Source organism: Periophthalmus magnuspinnatus, chromosome 4 (assembly GCF_009829125.3).
Source record: "Periophthalmus magnuspinnatus isolate fPerMag1 chromosome 4, fPerMag1.2.pri, whole genome shotgun sequence".
Lineage (NCBI taxonomy): Eukaryota > Metazoa > Chordata > Actinopteri > Gobiiformes > Gobiidae > Periophthalmus > Periophthalmus magnuspinnatus.
In genome coordinates this window covers 33,316,965-33,333,852 of record NC_047129.1, presented here as the reverse complement: position 1 = coordinate 33,333,852, position 16,888 = coordinate 33,316,965, and the positions used below count along the sequence as shown (strand labels likewise).

At 47.3% G+C, this 16,888-nt stretch overlaps 1 protein-coding gene across 1 annotated transcript in view; it reads right to left on the bottom strand.

The window, feature by feature from the left end:
• Nucleotides 1-2,624: 2,624 nt before the first annotated feature.
• LOC117369933 (homer protein homolog 3-like) overlaps nucleotides 2,625-16,888 on the bottom strand; it is a 40,579-nt gene continuing 26,315 nt past the window's right edge. Inside the window, exons 8-10 of the mRNA XM_055221571.1 lie at nucleotides 11,610-11,714; nucleotides 7,957-8,037; nucleotides 2,625-5,697 (exon numbers count right to left, since the gene is read on the bottom strand). Of these exons, the coding sequence (XP_055077546.1) occupies nucleotides 5,512-5,697; nucleotides 7,957-8,037; nucleotides 11,610-11,714 (372 nt within the window). The 3' untranslated portion in view covers nucleotides 2,625-5,511. The remainder of the gene's footprint in view (nucleotides 5,698-7,956; nucleotides 8,038-11,609; nucleotides 11,715-16,888) is intronic.

Sequence of the window (16,888 nt, the reverse complement as noted above, 5' to 3'; positions counted from 1 at the left end):
CTCCCCTTTAGCGCTCCAGACCCCGCCTCCTCCTCCCCTTTAGCGCTCCAAACCCCGCCCCCTCCTCCCCTTTAGCGCTCCAGACCCCGCCCCCTCCTCCTCCCCTTTAGCCCTCCAGACCCCGCCCCCTCCTCCTCCCCTTTAGCGCTCCAGACCCCACCTCCTCCTCCCCTTTAGCGCTCCAGACCCCGCCCCCTCCTCCCCTTTAGCGCTCCAGACCCCGCCTCCTCCTTTACTTCCTGGTTGGACACGGGCAGCAGACATGACGCACATCGAGGTAATCACATGACTGTTACCATAGCAACCATAACGTGAACAAGCGCTAAAACGTTTCATTTTAGACTAATATAATAAAGAACAACACCTTTATTGTGTTTAAAGCTACAGTATGTAACTTTCTGGAGGTGGCATGTCAAAAAAAAAAAAAAAAAAACACACTTCGGAACATTCTCCACGGGGATACGTAGGTTTTAGGTCATACTGTGGAACATCATAGCCACAAAGGAACAACGTCTTCACGGAGACGAGGAGGAAGTCGTCTTCCTCCAGGCCAAACGAGAGTCAGGTTTGTGGAGATGCGAGCACACACACACACACACACAGTTTTTCAGTGCAAAAAAACCCACATTTTAGTCCATTTTACGGGCAAAAAGTTACACACTGCGGCTTTAAAGCGTCAGAAAATAGGTTCCTCACTCGTAAATTGGACAGAAGTTTGCGTTTTGTTGAATTTCTGAACTACTTCCTGTCATTTTCAACTCAAAAAAAGAAAACAGAATTAGAAAAACATGAAAACCGGTCACTTTGATCTTATTGCTAATTTGCATAAAGCGGATGATGTAACGCGACGGAACAAAACACCCTCATAACTTTCAGATACAAACACACTGATTATTACAACAGTTATTTTCTATGTCACTGATACACTTTTACCATGTCTAGAAAAACTATTCGCTAATCTGTTCGCTAAACCCGCCATTTTGGATCTGTTTGCCTTTATATAACATCCCTTTATGTACCAGTTTATCCCACAAAATACTACAAAATACTAGTACTTGTAATACTTGTACTGCGGTTGTGCTTCTCGCTCGGTGCTTCGAGTTCATGACGTGAGACCGGAGTGTCGCCCGAGCCACAGAGCGGAGCGTGGACCGTAACTCCAGAGCCAAAACGCCAAAGTGACGACGGCGCAGCGTGACACAACACTGGGACTTTGAGGGATTTTAAACTGGATGCCCTTCCTGTAAAACCAACTGGATTATTGTGAATGAAGTGTTTGCGTGCAACAGTAACAGGAGGTTTAAACTCGTGACCCCGTGGCTGGAGGGTGACTGCGCTGACTGTGCCACCGTGCGTTTAGTTTGAGGTGTTTTGGGGGGTTTTTTGTGTTTTTTTTTTATGCCAAACAAAATAAAAGTACATTGTTGCTTGTTCTTGCGTTTGTCTCTTTGGAGATGGGTACGTTTGTAATCTCGTTAATGCCATACTGTGGAACATCGCGCTTTAATTTCTGAATTCAAACTGTTTTTCATGTTACGTCGTTTCATATTATTCATCTGTAGAAAACACAGGCCGTCATATGAGGCTCGTCGATGCTAGCGGTTATAGCTAATTACGACCGCGAGTATCACAGCAACCAACGAGCCAATCCAGAGCGAGGCTGTTGAAGGTAACGCCCCCCTCCCGCCTGCACCGCCGGTTCAGCAGGCAGCGGGCACTTAGCAACGCTGTCAATCAAACCTGTTGCTAACGGTAGCGGGACAGACCTTGACCACGTAGAGCGGGTTAATACGAAGATTTCAAAGACCAAAATGACGAGTCTGACAGCGGCAATTGCGGTTTTTCAGTAGAAAGGGAATTGGAGCCAGAGTCGACGGAGCCGGATGCGCGCCCATGATCACTTCCTGTTTGTAACGCGGCGGCTAGCATTTATATACAGTTGTCTCTCGCTATATCGCGGTTCACCTTTCGCGGTCTCGCTGTTTCATGGATTTTTTGTGTGTAATTTTGCATGTTTTTTTGTGTATGGACGTGCATTGTGTCGTGCGTCCTGATTGGCTGTTGGACTGTAGACCATAAACGTTGGATCTCAGTGTGACTCTGAAGTGCTGTACGTTTGCGATTTGTTTTCTCCACCGACAAAACCCACAATGTCGATGAAACGTTCTGCACCGACAAAGACGCCTACGAAGGTTTGAACTTTGAGAGAGTTTAAACGAGAGAGAAATGTGAGAAAATGTTAACGCCTGTGTGAGAAAAGTGTGTAAAGTGTGTGGTGAGGGGTTTTTACGGCAAAAAACAGATAAACGAGGGACCACTGTACAGTCTGTGATAGAAAACGACTACAGTACAGTCACAAGATGGCGGCTGCAGGTGTCACGCTCAGTCACATAATCCCCTCTAGAGTTTTATTCCACGTCGCTGCTGTGGGCACTGGATGCACTTTGGCTCAGCTAAGCATCTACACATATAATTATTATCATTATTATTATTATTATTATCATTATTATTATTATTATTATTATTATTATTATTATTACTGCCAGTGAGGAAATGTTCATAGAAAACACAAGTGTATGAAAAAAGGCTGAAAAACACAGTGAAACGTAAACAAACATGGCACGTCTGAAGGAGCAGCAGCTTCAAGAGGCAGGTTCAGGTCGGGCTGGACCCTCACTGCCACAGGGTCTCAAGTTCAACTCCCAGAAAGTGTTACACCGATCTAAAGGGACATTATGGAACTTTTCTGGCGGAGGGTGCACCACCCGCTCGTCTCTATGGGGCAGTTCAGTGACGTTCAACCAGAAACTTCACGACTGATTTCTGGCTTTGAGTTTATGTTTCAAAATCGTACGTTTAACCGCAAACTGTATCAAGTAAGTACAAAATAATCAGAACAGGATTACCAGTGTCACCGCTAGCGTTAGCCTAGCCTAGCCTAGCCTAGCTTCTTACCTCATCCTCCCTCGTACACTTTCCGTCACAGTTCCAACCATAAATCCAGGCTTATGACCTTGTTAGCTTTAAACATCGCTAAAAAAATCTGTGTCAGCTGATGAATCCGGAAGTGACATCACACCTAACCCCATGGAGATGTTATTGCTTTGCCTGGAAAGCTCCAAAGTATGGCATTAAATACATCTCTCTTGCATTTGGATCACTACAGATGTGTCTTATTGCTCAAAAATACCTCGAAAAACCTGTATTCGTTCCGCCGTGTCGCCTCTGCACAGATCTGACCCGTAACTTGGCTGGGTAGCGTCGCCTGCTTGTTTCCACGGAGCAGTAATAACTCCATAGAGACAAACCACCAGAAAAGTTACGTAATGCACCTTTAACTTCAAAAACCAAATGTAAAACTTCTGAACCAACGTCTTGAGACACTGTCAGACATTTATCGTCTTAGATTTCACAAAATGACACACGTTTACTCGATGCGTCTAAAGGGCTGTCAGAGAGGCCGGCGTAGCGCCCCCTGCTGGCTGTGGCTGGTTCATGTCCTGGCTTGAGTATTCCCTGGACATTATTAAACGAACGATATTAAGAGAAGAAAAGAACAGACGCAGAACCAGTCACGTCCGGCCTCTGGTTTTTGCTGATGCGGTAGTTGCTGGTTCGAAGCCGGTCCATTGATCCAGTCCGGTCCTTAAGTCCAGTTGCAGTCCTCGGAATCCACAGCTACACATCGGTTTCGACTTCCTGTTACAGACGCCATTTTGAGGACTTCTGACCGATCGTAAAAAATAAAGAGATGTCGTTTTGAGCTGTCTCTACGGAAATAATCCCATTTTCTCTTCACCTTGTAAACCAGTTCATCGAAAATCAAAAAAGTCCAGTCCTGAAGTCCAGTTCCAGTCCGCAGAATCCACTGTTAAAGCTTCTTTTTATAGGCGCCATTTTGAGGACTTTTGCTGTCAATTGCTCTGGAAACAAACCTCAATTCCCCATAATTCTGTAAACCAGTTCATCGAAGATCGAAAAGTCCAGTCCTAAAGTCCAGTTACGGTCCTCGAAATCCACTGCTTCTCACAGGTTCCTGTTATAGGCGCCATTTTGAGGACTTTTTACCATTTAAAAAGTAGTATATTTTGTTGTCAATCGATATGAAAACAACCCCAATTTTTCATAATTCTGTAAACCAGTTCATAGTAGATCGAAAAGTCCAGTCCTTAAGTCCAGTTACCGTCCTCGAAATCCACTGCTACTCCACAGGTTTCTGTTTTAGGCGCCATTTTAAGGACTTTTTATCATTCAAAACATGATACATTTTGCTTTGAATTATCAGTCGCCATGGAAACAGCCCTAATTTCTTATAATTCTGTAAACCAGTTCATAGTAGATCGAAAAGTCCAGTCCTTAAGTCCAGAATCCACTGCTACTCACAGGTTCTTGGTATCGGTGCCATTTTGAGGACTTTTTACCATTGAAAAAGTGGTATATTTTGTTGTCAATCGCTATGGAAACAACCCCAATTCCTCTTTATTTTGTAAAGTTCATCGGAGGTCAAAAGTCCGTCGTTAAGTCCAGTCACGGTGCTCGGAAACCACTGCTACACGACACAATTTCACATAATAAAAGAACAACTGCTGTGCACAGAAGTGGACACTAGAGGGAGCTGTGGCTGTTTGTTCAAATGAGTAAAGTCAGATTTGAAGAGGCTGGACAAAAAGACTAGAACATTTCAGTTTAACTTTGGTACTGTGGGACTAATAAAGACTTATTTTATCTTATCTTTTCTTAGATTAAATGGCCAATAGTTAAAAAAAAGGGGCCGATATAAGTCGATATAACTATATATTCACGTTTTGAAAGAAATCTCCAAACTTCTGCTCCACAAACGTTGAACTTCTCATTATTAGTTTGGGTTTTTCGCTCCACAAACTCGTCGTTATTAAACTTACGACTTTCCGCTGACGAAAACCTCACGTCTTTGGGGCTGGAAAATGGCTCCGCTTTCTCGAGATATTACGAAGAAAAATAATTTCACCTACGTTTAAACCGACAGAGACGACGCTACGTTTTTGTTTCACGAGCGATTACAGAGACATTAACCATAAACCGGGTCAAAGGTCAACACGCCTGACGACCTGCTCAGACGCCCCCGTGCAGCAGCAGTGGTAGTAGAAGTAGGAGTAATAGTAGCAGTAGTAGTACTAATTATTTCCCATAAATAGCAGAGACTATGGCTATTTTTTACCCCCGTAGTCTTAAAGTATTAAGTAAATTTGTATTAAAAATGATACTTTTTGCAGTATTATCATAAACGTAGAGTCTGAACTTTACTTCGTCTTTAAATCAGTCCTTTTTTGATTAGTAGAGGGAAATATTTACTCTAAAAATATAAATCCGGGAGAAATACTGGTGCTGGTAGTGGACGCAGATGTAGTGGTAGTCGTCATAGTGGTAGTACTGTTGGTAGTAGTGGTAGTACTGTTGGTAGTAGTGGTAGTACTGTTGGTAGTAGTGGTAGTACTGTTGGTAGTAGTGGTAGTACTGGTGGTATCGTAGTAGTTATTTGCCGATGAGCTGGGCCAGGCTCTCCCTCAGCTGGCTCAGGTCGCACAGTTTGAGGTCGAGCACGGACAGGATCCTCCTCAGCTCCCGGTGGCTCTGGGCTTGTTCTTCTCGGCTGGAGCTCAGGGTCCGCTCCGCCTCCTCCACCCGGGTCTCCAGCTCAGAGTTCTGCCGCTCCACCTCCTGAAGAAACGTAAATAAAACACAGAAAGGTCACGGGGGAGGTCACGGGGGAGGTCACGGGGGAGGTCTGCAGAAGCGCAAAGACAGGCGGCCATTTTGAAATCCTCTCGTTAGGCCTAAACAACATGACAAAAACTCTAATCCTGATCTTTTACTTGTGTTTTTTTTCTTGACAGCGTATATTGATACTTCGCAGCTGATGCTAACTGGAGGCTCTACCGTGTCTGAAGCTTTTTCGCTCAAATCAGACTTTAGACTTGTCGGCTAACGCTAGCTAGCTTGTGGCTGTGACGTTATTTGAGAGGGACTCGTTTAACGGCGGAAATCGGCTCGTCTATTGTAGTTAAATCAGTTCTTTCTGGTCAGATTGTGTGAAAACGAAACTCAGATTAACGTCGAAGTTGAGTCAAAGAGCCTCAAACAGAGCAGTGCCTCCGGTTAGCGTCACACCCTCACGGAATGTGGATGACATCAGCTGCGCGGGATCAATATAACGCAACTTTCAACACAAAATAATAGATTTCTTTTGTAGTTCCGATACAGATCTGGATCGGTTTCTGGGTAATGATTTTTTGTCGTCACGTCCGTCTCCATGGAGATGTCACCGCTTTCCCCGGAATGTTCCAAATTACGGCATTAAACTCACCCGTCTTCCATTTATTCGGCTGCACTGAATAAATATGACTCAACGAAACAAGCATTCTGACTGTGCCTCCCCCACAGATCTGACCTGTAACTTGACCCCAGTGCTTGTAACCTGCTTGTTTTAATGCCATACTGTGGAACATTTCAGGCAGGGGCGTGGATGAAGGCCAAACGGTCTGGTGTCCACGGCTCCGTTTACGTCAGAGGGGGGCCCACGTGCGGCCTCTTGCCCCTGGGCCTGATCTGGTCTGATTCCAGGCGAAGTATTAACGTCGCCATGGAGACGAGCGTGCAGCAGACCCGTGACTAGAAAAGTTACATACTGAAAATGTAAAAAAGTGTAGATTTTTCGATAGTAACCGGTGCATTTGAGTGAAAAAGTCTGCACTTAACAAGAAGCACACACTTTATATTAAACTAAATCCCGCACGTTTTTTGCGTCCGGCGTCTCGGAGCGTCTGATTGGTCGAGAGCTGGAGTCCGCAGATAAGTTCTAGTTTAATAAATTCGGCTCAGACACAAGGACGGAGGAGTCACGGGCTCATACGCTCCATGCATTATGTAACAGCGTTCAGCTGTTTGGAAATGCGACACCATTTTATTTATTCATTTATGTACATCTCCTCCAAGGGTCAACTCCATCTACTCCGCCCCCTTTGACCTGTGACCTCTGACCCGGCGGCACACGCTAAAAGGAGCGATATATTTTCGTGATTAGTTTTGATCGTGGTGCTTTTGTTTGTGGTATTTTTCTGTAAGATTTGAGCTGCAAAGGGTTGAATAAAATAACTTCTCCCTCGTCTCTCACTTGTAGCCCCGCCCCCTCTCTCACTTGTAGCCCCGCCCCCTCTCACCTGTAGTCCCTCCCCCTCTCTCACCTGTAGCCCCCTCTCTCACCTGTAGTCTGCTCATGGCCTCCTCTCTCACCTGTAGCCCCGCCCCCTCTCTCACCTGTAGCCCCGCCCCCTCTCTCACCTGTAGCCCCTCCCCTCTCTCACCTGTAGCTCCTCCCCCTTTCCCACCTGTAGCCCCTCCCCCTCTCTCACCTGTAGCTCCTCCCCTCTCTCACCTGTAGCTCCTCCCCCTATCCCACCTGCAGCCCCTCCTCCTCTCTCACATGTAGCCCCGCCCCTTCTCTCACCCGTAGCTCCTCCCCCCCTCACACCTGTAGCCTGCCCCCCTCTCTCACCTGTAGCCCCGCCCCTCTCACTTGTAGCCCCGCCCCCTCTCTCACTTGTAGCCCCGCCCCCTCTCACCTGTAGTCCCTCCCCCTCTCTCACCTGTAGCCCCCTCTCTCACCTGTAGTCTGCTCATGGCCTCCTCTCTCACCTGTAGCCCCGCCCCCTCTCTCACCTGTAGCCCCGCCCCCTCTCTCACCTGTAGCTCCTCCCCCTTTCCCACCTGTAGCCCCTCCCCCTCTCTCACCTGTAGCTCCTCCCCTCTCTCACCTGTAGCTCCTCCCCCTATCCCACCTGCAGCCCCTCCTCCTCTCTCACATGTAGCCCCGCCCCTTCTCTCACCCGTAGCTCCTCCCCCCCTCACACCTGTAGCCTGCCCCCCTCTCTCACCTGTAGCCCCGCCCCCTCTCTCACCTGTAGCCCCGCCCTCTCTCACCTGTAGTCTGCTCATGGCCTCCTCTCTCTCTTTCTCCAGTTCACTCACGTCGTTCTTTTTACTCTGGAGACTGTGAATCTCCTGCAAGAGAAAAAAAGAGAGAAACAAACTCCGTCATATCTCTCCATCACAGACACCCCCCTCATCTAACCCTCTCCCCCCAACATCCCTCCATCATCCCATGCCTCTCTCATCCTCCATCGTTTCCCCCTTTCCCTCGCATTCTCACCCCTCCCCCTTCCTCTCACTCTCCTCTCCCTCTCTCGCTTTCCTCTCTCACTCCCCCCACCCCTCCCTCACTTCTCTCTCCCCTCTCACTCCCCCCACGCCTCCCTCACTTCTCTCTCCTCTCACCCACTATCCCTCTCCTCTCCACCTCCCTCTCCACTCCTCCTCCCTCTCATCCTCCTCTCCCTCTCCTTTCCCTCACTCTCCCCCTCCTCTCCCTCATCCACTCTCCCTCCCCCTCTCACCCCTCTCCCTCATCCCCTCTCTCTCCCTCTTCTCCCCCTCTCCCTCATCCTCTCCTCTTCCTCCCCTCCTCTCCCTCTCCATCATCCCGTCTCTCTCCCTATCCCCCTCCTTTCCCTCTCTCCTTCTCTATCATCCTCTCTCTCCCTCTCCCCCTCCTTTCTCTCTCTCTCCTCCCTCTCTCCCCCTCCTCTCCCTCATCCCCTCCCCCTTCATCCCCTCTCTCTCCCCCATCCCCTCTCTCCTCTCTCCCTCATCCCCTCCCTCTCTCCTCTCTCCTCTCTCCCTCATCCCCTCTCTCTCTCCTCTCTCCCTCATCCTCTCTCTCTCTTTCTATTCCTCTCCCTTATCCCCTCCCCTTCTCTCCCCCGTCCCCATGTGACCTCACATTAAACCATCCCTTTCTTCTTGGGCGGGGGACAGTGGACCGGAGAGATAAAGCTTTGGGAGACTTTGAAGTGCTTTTTTTGGGCACTAGAAAAGAGAGAGACGGAGAAAGAGAAAGATGGTGAGATACGGGGATGGAGGGAGAAAGAGGGAGAACAAGATGGGGATTGAGCGAGAGAAAGAGGGAGACGGGGGCATGGAATTAAAGAGAGAGAGGCAGGGAGAGAGGGAGATGACCTGAGGGAAGGAAAGAGAGACGGATGATGAGAGGAGTGGTGCAAGTGAGTAAGAGGATAGAGAGGAGGAGCGAGGGAGGGAGGAGAGGAGGAGGAGAGAGAGGAATGGAGGCAGAGAGGGTGCAGGGGAGAGAGGGCGGAGGGAGGGATGGAGGGATGACCTTGGCCAAATGAGGAAAGAGAAAATAAACGTAAAGATGGATGTAGCGCTGATGGTTTATGCTAATGGAGCCACAGAGGGACGGCTCTGGCTCCTCTGAACGAAAATGATTCAAGTCGCCAGATCGAGGGGTTTTTTCAAATTCTAAATCGTGATGTCATACTCCCAGAATGCACTGCGGCGACGTCATCGTGTCCTGCATGTGTGTCTATGGTGGAATGATCAGCAGTTGCCATGGAGACAAAATGGACACATTAGCAAACACTGCCAGAAAAGGTTTAAAGGACGAGCCACACGCAACCGGACGAGCCACACGCAACCGGACGAGCCACACGCAACCGGACGAGCCACATGCAACCGGACGAGCCACACGCAACCGGACGAGCCACACGCAACCGGACGAGCCACACACTCACACCTGCTCAACCGGACGAGCCACATGCAACCGGACGAGCCACATGCAACCGGACGAGCCACACACTCACACCTGCTCAACCGGACGAGCCACACGCAACTGAATGAGCCACACACTCACACCTGCTCAACCGAACGAGCCACACGCAACCGGACGAGCCACACACTCACACCTGCTCAACCAAACGAGCCACACGCAACCGGACGAGCCACACACTCACACCCGCACAACTGAACAAGCCACACGCAACTGAATGAGCCACACACTCACACCTGCTCAACTGAACGAGCCACACGCAACCGGACGAGCCACACGCAACCGAACGAGCCACACGCAACCGGACGAGCCACACACTCACACCCGCACAACCGAATGAGCCACACACAGATACTGAAAAACACAACAGTAAAAACCTGACTCTCTGATGATGTTTTTTCGTGTTTTAAATCGGAGCGAGTGTCAAACCGTCGTCGTGGACACATTAAACACGCGTTAATAATCTGAGGTGAATTGTGGCTCATTTTACTCTGAGCCGTGCGTCTCGTGGCTCGTCTGTAGGACACGCCTCCGTCGGCTCTGGCCTGATTCAGTCACCGCAGCAGGACTAATGTAAAAACAGAGCGTGGACGTGAGAACGAGACACAAACATCACAGTGTGCTAATAATAAACTCATCTGAAGCAACGGGCTCTGAAGTGTCCCTGTGTGTCAGATGCCCTCCCTGTGTGTCAGATGCCCTCCCTGTGTGTGTCAGATGCCCTCCCTGTGTGTGTCAGATGCCCTCCCTGTGTGTGTCAGATGCCCTCCCCGTGTCTCCCAAAATGCTCATCTGAAAAATCGCAGTCATTTTTTTTTTAAACTAATCGTTCCGTTCTAATTATTTCAGTGGTTAACGTTAAAGTTGCAATGCGTAACCTTTCTCGTGGAAGGTCCGCTTTGCTCGTCTCCATGGAGATTGTGTTGCAAGTTGCAGATCAGGTTTGTGGAGAGGCGAGCCCACTCACAGGAAGACTCAATATTTGTCAATGTATTTTTGCGTAACAAGAGTAAGACAGGTTTTCTGATTTGAAGTTTAATGACATAGGCAAAAACATCTCCATGGAGACAAGCAGGTTATATTCATCCGGACAAGTTGCAGATCAGGTTTGTGGAGAGGCGAGCCCACTCACAGTGTGAAAACATATTTTTCTATGTATGTTTCTATGTTTTGGAGGAATAATAGCAAGATGTTAGTCGGATCTGCGGCGGGTGGAACATTCCAGGCAAACAATAACATCTCCTTGGAGACAAGCAGCTAGCAGACCGTCCATAAGAAAAGTTCCACAGTGCGGCTTTAATCACAGTCTTACACCAGACACGTGTGCAGTTTGTGAAGTAAAGGAAAAATGTTGAAAAGGGCTAAACTAGAGAAGTAAATGTGACATCAATGTGGCGTAAATGTGACACAAATGTGACATAAATGTAATGTAAATGTGACACAAATGTGATGTAAATGTGACACAAATGTAATGTAAATGATTTAAATGTGATGTAAATGTGATGTAAATGTGGCTTAAATGTGACGTAAAATGTGACATAAATGTGACATAAATGAATGTGACACAAATGTGACATAAATGTAATGTAAATGTGACATAAATGTGACATAAATGTGACGTAAATGTGACACAAATGTGACATAAATGTAATGTAAATGTGACACAAATGTGACATAAATGTGACATAAATGTGACATAAATGTGACATAAATGAATGTGACACAAATGTGACATAAATGTAATGTAAATGTGACATAAATGTGATGTAAATGTGACACAAATGTAATGTAAATGATTTAAATGTGATGTAAATGTGATGTAAATGTGGCTTAAATGTGACGTAAAATGTGACATAAATGTGACATAAATGTGACGTAAATGTGACACAAATGTGATGTAAATGTGACATAAATGTGACATAAATGTGACTGTGTAAAACAGAGAGACCTGGTTCTTGGCGCTGAGCAGAGCCTCCAGTTCCTCCAGGGAGCGGCTCAGATCTTCTGCCCCAGACTGAGGAGGACGTCCCAACTGCGTCTCCAACTCTGACACCTGAAGAACGAGAGAGAGAGGGAGGGAGGAGAAAGTGGGAGAGAGGTGAGACAGCGCACCGTGGAATAAGGAAGAGGGGATTTTCAGATTCTATAATGTGATGATGTCATTCTCTCAGAGGGACAGAGCCACTTCTTCAGACTGAACATTTTACCACGAAATCTCCAAAAAGTAAATTCACAAATGTTGAACCTGATCATTTTTTTTATTGACTCGACCCAAGAACTCAAAGTAGAGCCGGTTAATACGAACGTTTAAGGCCAAAATGAGTCTGAAGCAGCAGGTACAGAGAGAGGACACAGTTTTTCCAGTCGATGGCGCAGGAAGTGCACACATGATCACTTCCTGTTTGGAGCACGACCGCTAGCAGGTTAGCTACGTCCATTTACACAAACAGCCTATGTCAGAAACGGCAGCGGCTCCAATTTTTAACCCACGTGTCTGAGCAAAACATCAAAATAAGTCGACTGTGTCCTGTCTGCATCGAATAACAAAGCATTTAATCGTCCAAGAACCAGGAAGTCCATGTTAGCATACTAGCTGCTGTTAGCGTCAACTCTGCTTTGGCCTCTGAGTTGTGAAACGCGCTTATAAACTCATCCTCGTAACTGCAAACTGTTTAAAATGAACTAGTTTTGTAAAAAATTAATTAATTAATAAAATAAAAATGGTACAGTGGCTTTAATTAGCTCTAAAACACATCCCGAGATCCATTTTCCTGCTACAGACGTCTAGATTTATCCGAGCGGAGTAACAACAGCAGCGTCTCTCCAGATCTCTCTCCTTGTACAAGTGTGTGCGTCTGCGTGTGCGTCTGCGTGTGCGTCTGCGTGTGCGTCTGCGTGTGCGTCTGCGTGTGCATCACTTCCATACGGTGCACATACAAACATCACAGTGGCTTTGGCGATTACAGAAGCGTGACGTCGTCCTCGCCTCCTGCTCCTCCGCTGGGCTCCCAATAACACGGGATTATCCAGGACTGAGACGAGCGGAGGGAGAGCGGAGGGAGAATTTTAATATTTAACGCAGCCAAAAATATATTTACTCTGAGTTTTTCAATTTTGAACGGCTTAGCGCCACAAGTTCTGTCAAGATCTACGAAAAACAGCTACAAATTCTGTTCTGTATCTCAACTTTTCAGACCGTACGTGTAAACAGACACGGCTAACTCGCTAACCCGCTAGCCGCCGCTACGTTCCACACAGGAAGTGATCATGTGCGCACTTCCTGCTCCACCGACTCTGGCTCCAATTCACTTTCTATTGAAAAACGGTCGCCTCTCTCTGTAACTGCTGCTGTCAGACTCGTCATTTTGGTTTTAATTTTTTTTTTTTTTTCCACTATTGTGTCTGTAAATCAAGATGTTAGCGTTAGCAACAGGTTTGATTGACAGCGTATTTTCAGCGTCGCGTCTTCATTTTGGTACAAATGAAAAAAAAAAAAAAAAAAACGTGCCGCTCCAGTGTGATGTTGTTTTAGATGAATATTGTGATTTAAAAAGTGTAAATTAAAACAGAACGATCCACAGAGATGAGAACCATAGAGACTCAAGCACAAAATGGCTGGTTTAAATATTCAGATCAAGTCCAGGCAAAAAACAGACGCGTCTCTAAACGTCGCACGGAAATAAAACAAAACCTGCACCTGAACCTGACCCAGAAACACCAACATGGCCGTCGCAGTCTGCTCCACGGACGTTATCTGTAAGTGGGACACGGCTGAGCGAGGGAGGAGGGGAGGAGACAGAGGGAGGAAAAGAGGGAGGGAAGGAGAGAATGAGACAGAGAGGAGGAGAGAGAGAGAGACAGAGGGAGGGAGGAAAAGAGGGAGGAAGGGAGAGAATGAGACAGAGAAGAGGAGGAGAGAGAGAGAGGGAGGGAGGAAGGGAGAGAATGAGACAGAGAGGAGGAGAGAGAGAGACAGAGGGAGGGAGGAAGGGAGAGAATGAGACAGAGAGGAGGAGAGAGAGAGACAGAGGGAGGGAGGAAAAGAGGGAGGAAGGGAGAGAATGAGAGAGAGAGAGGAGGAGAGAGAAGGGAGCAGAGAGAGACAAAGGGGGGGAGAGGGCCAGAGGGAGAGAGGAGGGAGAGGGAGACAGAGGGAGGGAGGAAAAGAGGGGGGAAAGGAGAGAATGAGAGAGAGAGACAGGGGGATTGGGGAAAAGAGGGGTAAGGAGAGAGAGAGACAGAGCAGAGGAAGGGAGGAAAAGAGGGCGAAAGGAGAGAGAGAGGAGGAGAGAGACAGAGGGAGGAGAGAGAAGGGGCAGAGAGAGACAAAGGGGGGAGCGAGGGAGGGAGAGAGAGGAGGGGAGGAGAGAGGAAAGAGGAGAAGGAGACAGAGGGAGGGAGGAAAAGAGGGAGGAAGGGAGAGAATGAGACAGAAGAGGAGGAGAGAGAGAGGGAGGGAGGAAAAGAGGGAGGAAGGGAGAGAATGAGAGAGAGAGGAGGAGAGAGAAGGGAGCAGAGAGAGACAAAGGGGGGGCAGAGGGAGAGAGGAGGGGGGGGAAAGAGGAGAGGGAGACAGAGGGAGGGAGGAAAAGGGGGGGAAGGGAGAGAATGAGAGAGAGAGAGAGACAGGGGGATTGGGGAAAAGAGGGGTAAGGAGAGAGAGACAGAGCAGAGGAAGGGAGGAAAAGAGGGCAAAAGAAGAGAGAGAGGAGGAGAGAGACAGGGAGGAGAGAGAAGGGAGCAGAGAGAGACAAAGGGGGGGAAGGAGAGAGAGCCAAAGGGAGGGAGGGAGAGAGACAGAGGGAGGGAGGGTGAGAGGAGGAGAGAGAGAGAGACAGAGGGAGGGAAAGAGGGGAAGAGAGAGCCAGAGGGAGAGGTAGGAAAAGAGCGGGGAGCAGAGAGAGAGAGGGAGGGAGGAAAAGAGGGGGGAAGGGAGAGAGAGGGGAGCAGAGACAAAGAGAGGGAGGGAGAGGTGAGGTGACGAAGAGAGAGATGGAGGTGTGGGGAGCGGGAGAGAGGTCAGGAGGGATAATTGGAGGGGGAGAAAACAAAATGAACAGAGAGATAAATAGACAGATAAAGAGCAGAGTGTCCTGTTTCCCCCTCGCCCCCTGAACCCAGACACCCTCCACCCTCCTCCCTCCTCCTTCTTCTCCTCTTCCTCCTCCTCTTCTTTCTTTTCCTCCTCTTCTGCCAAACCCTGGGGGGCTGCTCCACTTCTCACCACCTGGTCCACTACTGCAATGCTAACACGGCTAACACGGCTAACGCGGCTAACACGGCTAACACGGCTAACACTGCTAACACGGCTAACACAGCTAACACAGCTAAAACGTCTGTCATTGTCGTGTTTATTTTACTCAGTGTGACTCTTGTTCTGTCTTAAATGTTTTCATATTAAAGTTGGACCAGTTTAGAGTTTATTCCGAAACAAAAACGACTTCACCAACTTTGAGCGAGTGTTTCTCAGTAAAACATTTGAATTTGAGATTCATTCGATCAAATTTGCTCTTGGAATTTGATTTAGGTTTATCCAAAGTACGGTTACCATAGCAACAGCGCCCAAGTGTCCGGGCGTGCTCAGTTTGAAACGCTGAGCCGAATCAGGCAACGACACTGGCTAACACGGCTAAGAAGCTAACACGCTAGCAAGCTAACATGCTAACACGAAAAATCAGAGAAATGAGAGCAACTGTTGAATTTAGAAAACAAACGACAGGGAATTATAAAACGACTCTTTTAACCCTTAAAGCTACAGTGTGTAACATTTTGGAGGCAGGATTTTTTTAAGGAAATATAAAGTTAAAACCACACTTCGGAACATCCTCCACGGACAAAGGTTTTACGTCATAGTGCAGAAAATTAGCGCCAAAAGAACAACAAGCAAAACGAGGCCAAACAAGAGTCAGAGTCAGGTTTGTGGAGATGCGAGCTCGCCCACAGCAGCCTAAGGACGCGAGTTTTTCTCTGGTTTTCAGTGCAATAAACACAACTAAATTTTAAAACCTAAAAAGTTACGTACTGTGGCTTTAACATATCCCATTTTGTTTCTGTCTTTGCCTCGTTAGTTTGCACTTTTTGCTTAACTGTCCTTGTCAAAACCTGCACAGGTGTGAACAATCGGAGAAATCAGATTACTCACATGAGATAATCAGATCACGATCGGACCCGAGAGTCTTTGAAAACCAGATTATGAAAGAGGAGAGAGCGTGAAGGACAGAGGGCAGCTCATTTAACGAAGAATTATGGTTGATGGATCGTGTCATTAAGTCACGTCACACAAACCGCCGTCGGAAAATGAAACGTCCAACAGCGAAATCTGATCTGGAGTTGTTCTTAAAGACGAGGGACGTTTTTTTTGGAGCGTTCTCCCATTTTCTAACGTCGTTCTTTCATCAATAACATGTCTGAAGAGCTTTTAAACGTCATCCGTGCATGTTTGAGTAATCTAGAGATCTCTCCTGACACTATTCGAACCCTTCTTAAAGTTTCTGTACAATCCTCCATAAATCTACAAAAACATGAGACAAAACTGTTCACTACGACTTCACAAACCTGGTGCGATGTGCAGTAGTTTCATTGACCAATCCCAAAGGGAAAATGAGAAGGTTCAACATTTAGAGCCACAGTCGGCACGACACACCTGAGATTATGACATCATTGTTGTTGTTGTTTTTCTGAATGAACTGTTGCCATGGAGATAAACAATTATTAATTGATAAAAAATATTCGAATTTTTGAAAGTGTAAAAAACAGAAAAGTGAACATAAACTGGAGCTTGTGATTTTTATTATTTGACCTTTTTTTTTCCTTTTTATGAGCAGCTCCCAACACCTCCACACGTTTACACGTGCACATTTACACACATGTGCACGTTTACATACATGCGCTCGTTTACACACATGTGCACGTTTACACACATGTGCACGTTTACACACATGTGCACGTTTACACACATGTGCACGTTTACACACATGTGCAGTAATAACTGTATTAATATTCCAGGTCCAGTGCATTTACATGAGACTGAACTGGAGCTTTTCTCTGAGGAGATCACACTCACAATAAAGTACACAAGAAACATGGAACATACGGAGAAAGAGAGGAGGGAGAGAGAGAGAGGAGAGAGAGGGGAGGGGCAGAGAGAGAGAGAGACAGAGAGGGGAGAGAGAAAAGAGACAGGGGAGGAGCTCTCAAACACTCACAATACAACAAAGTACACACGAA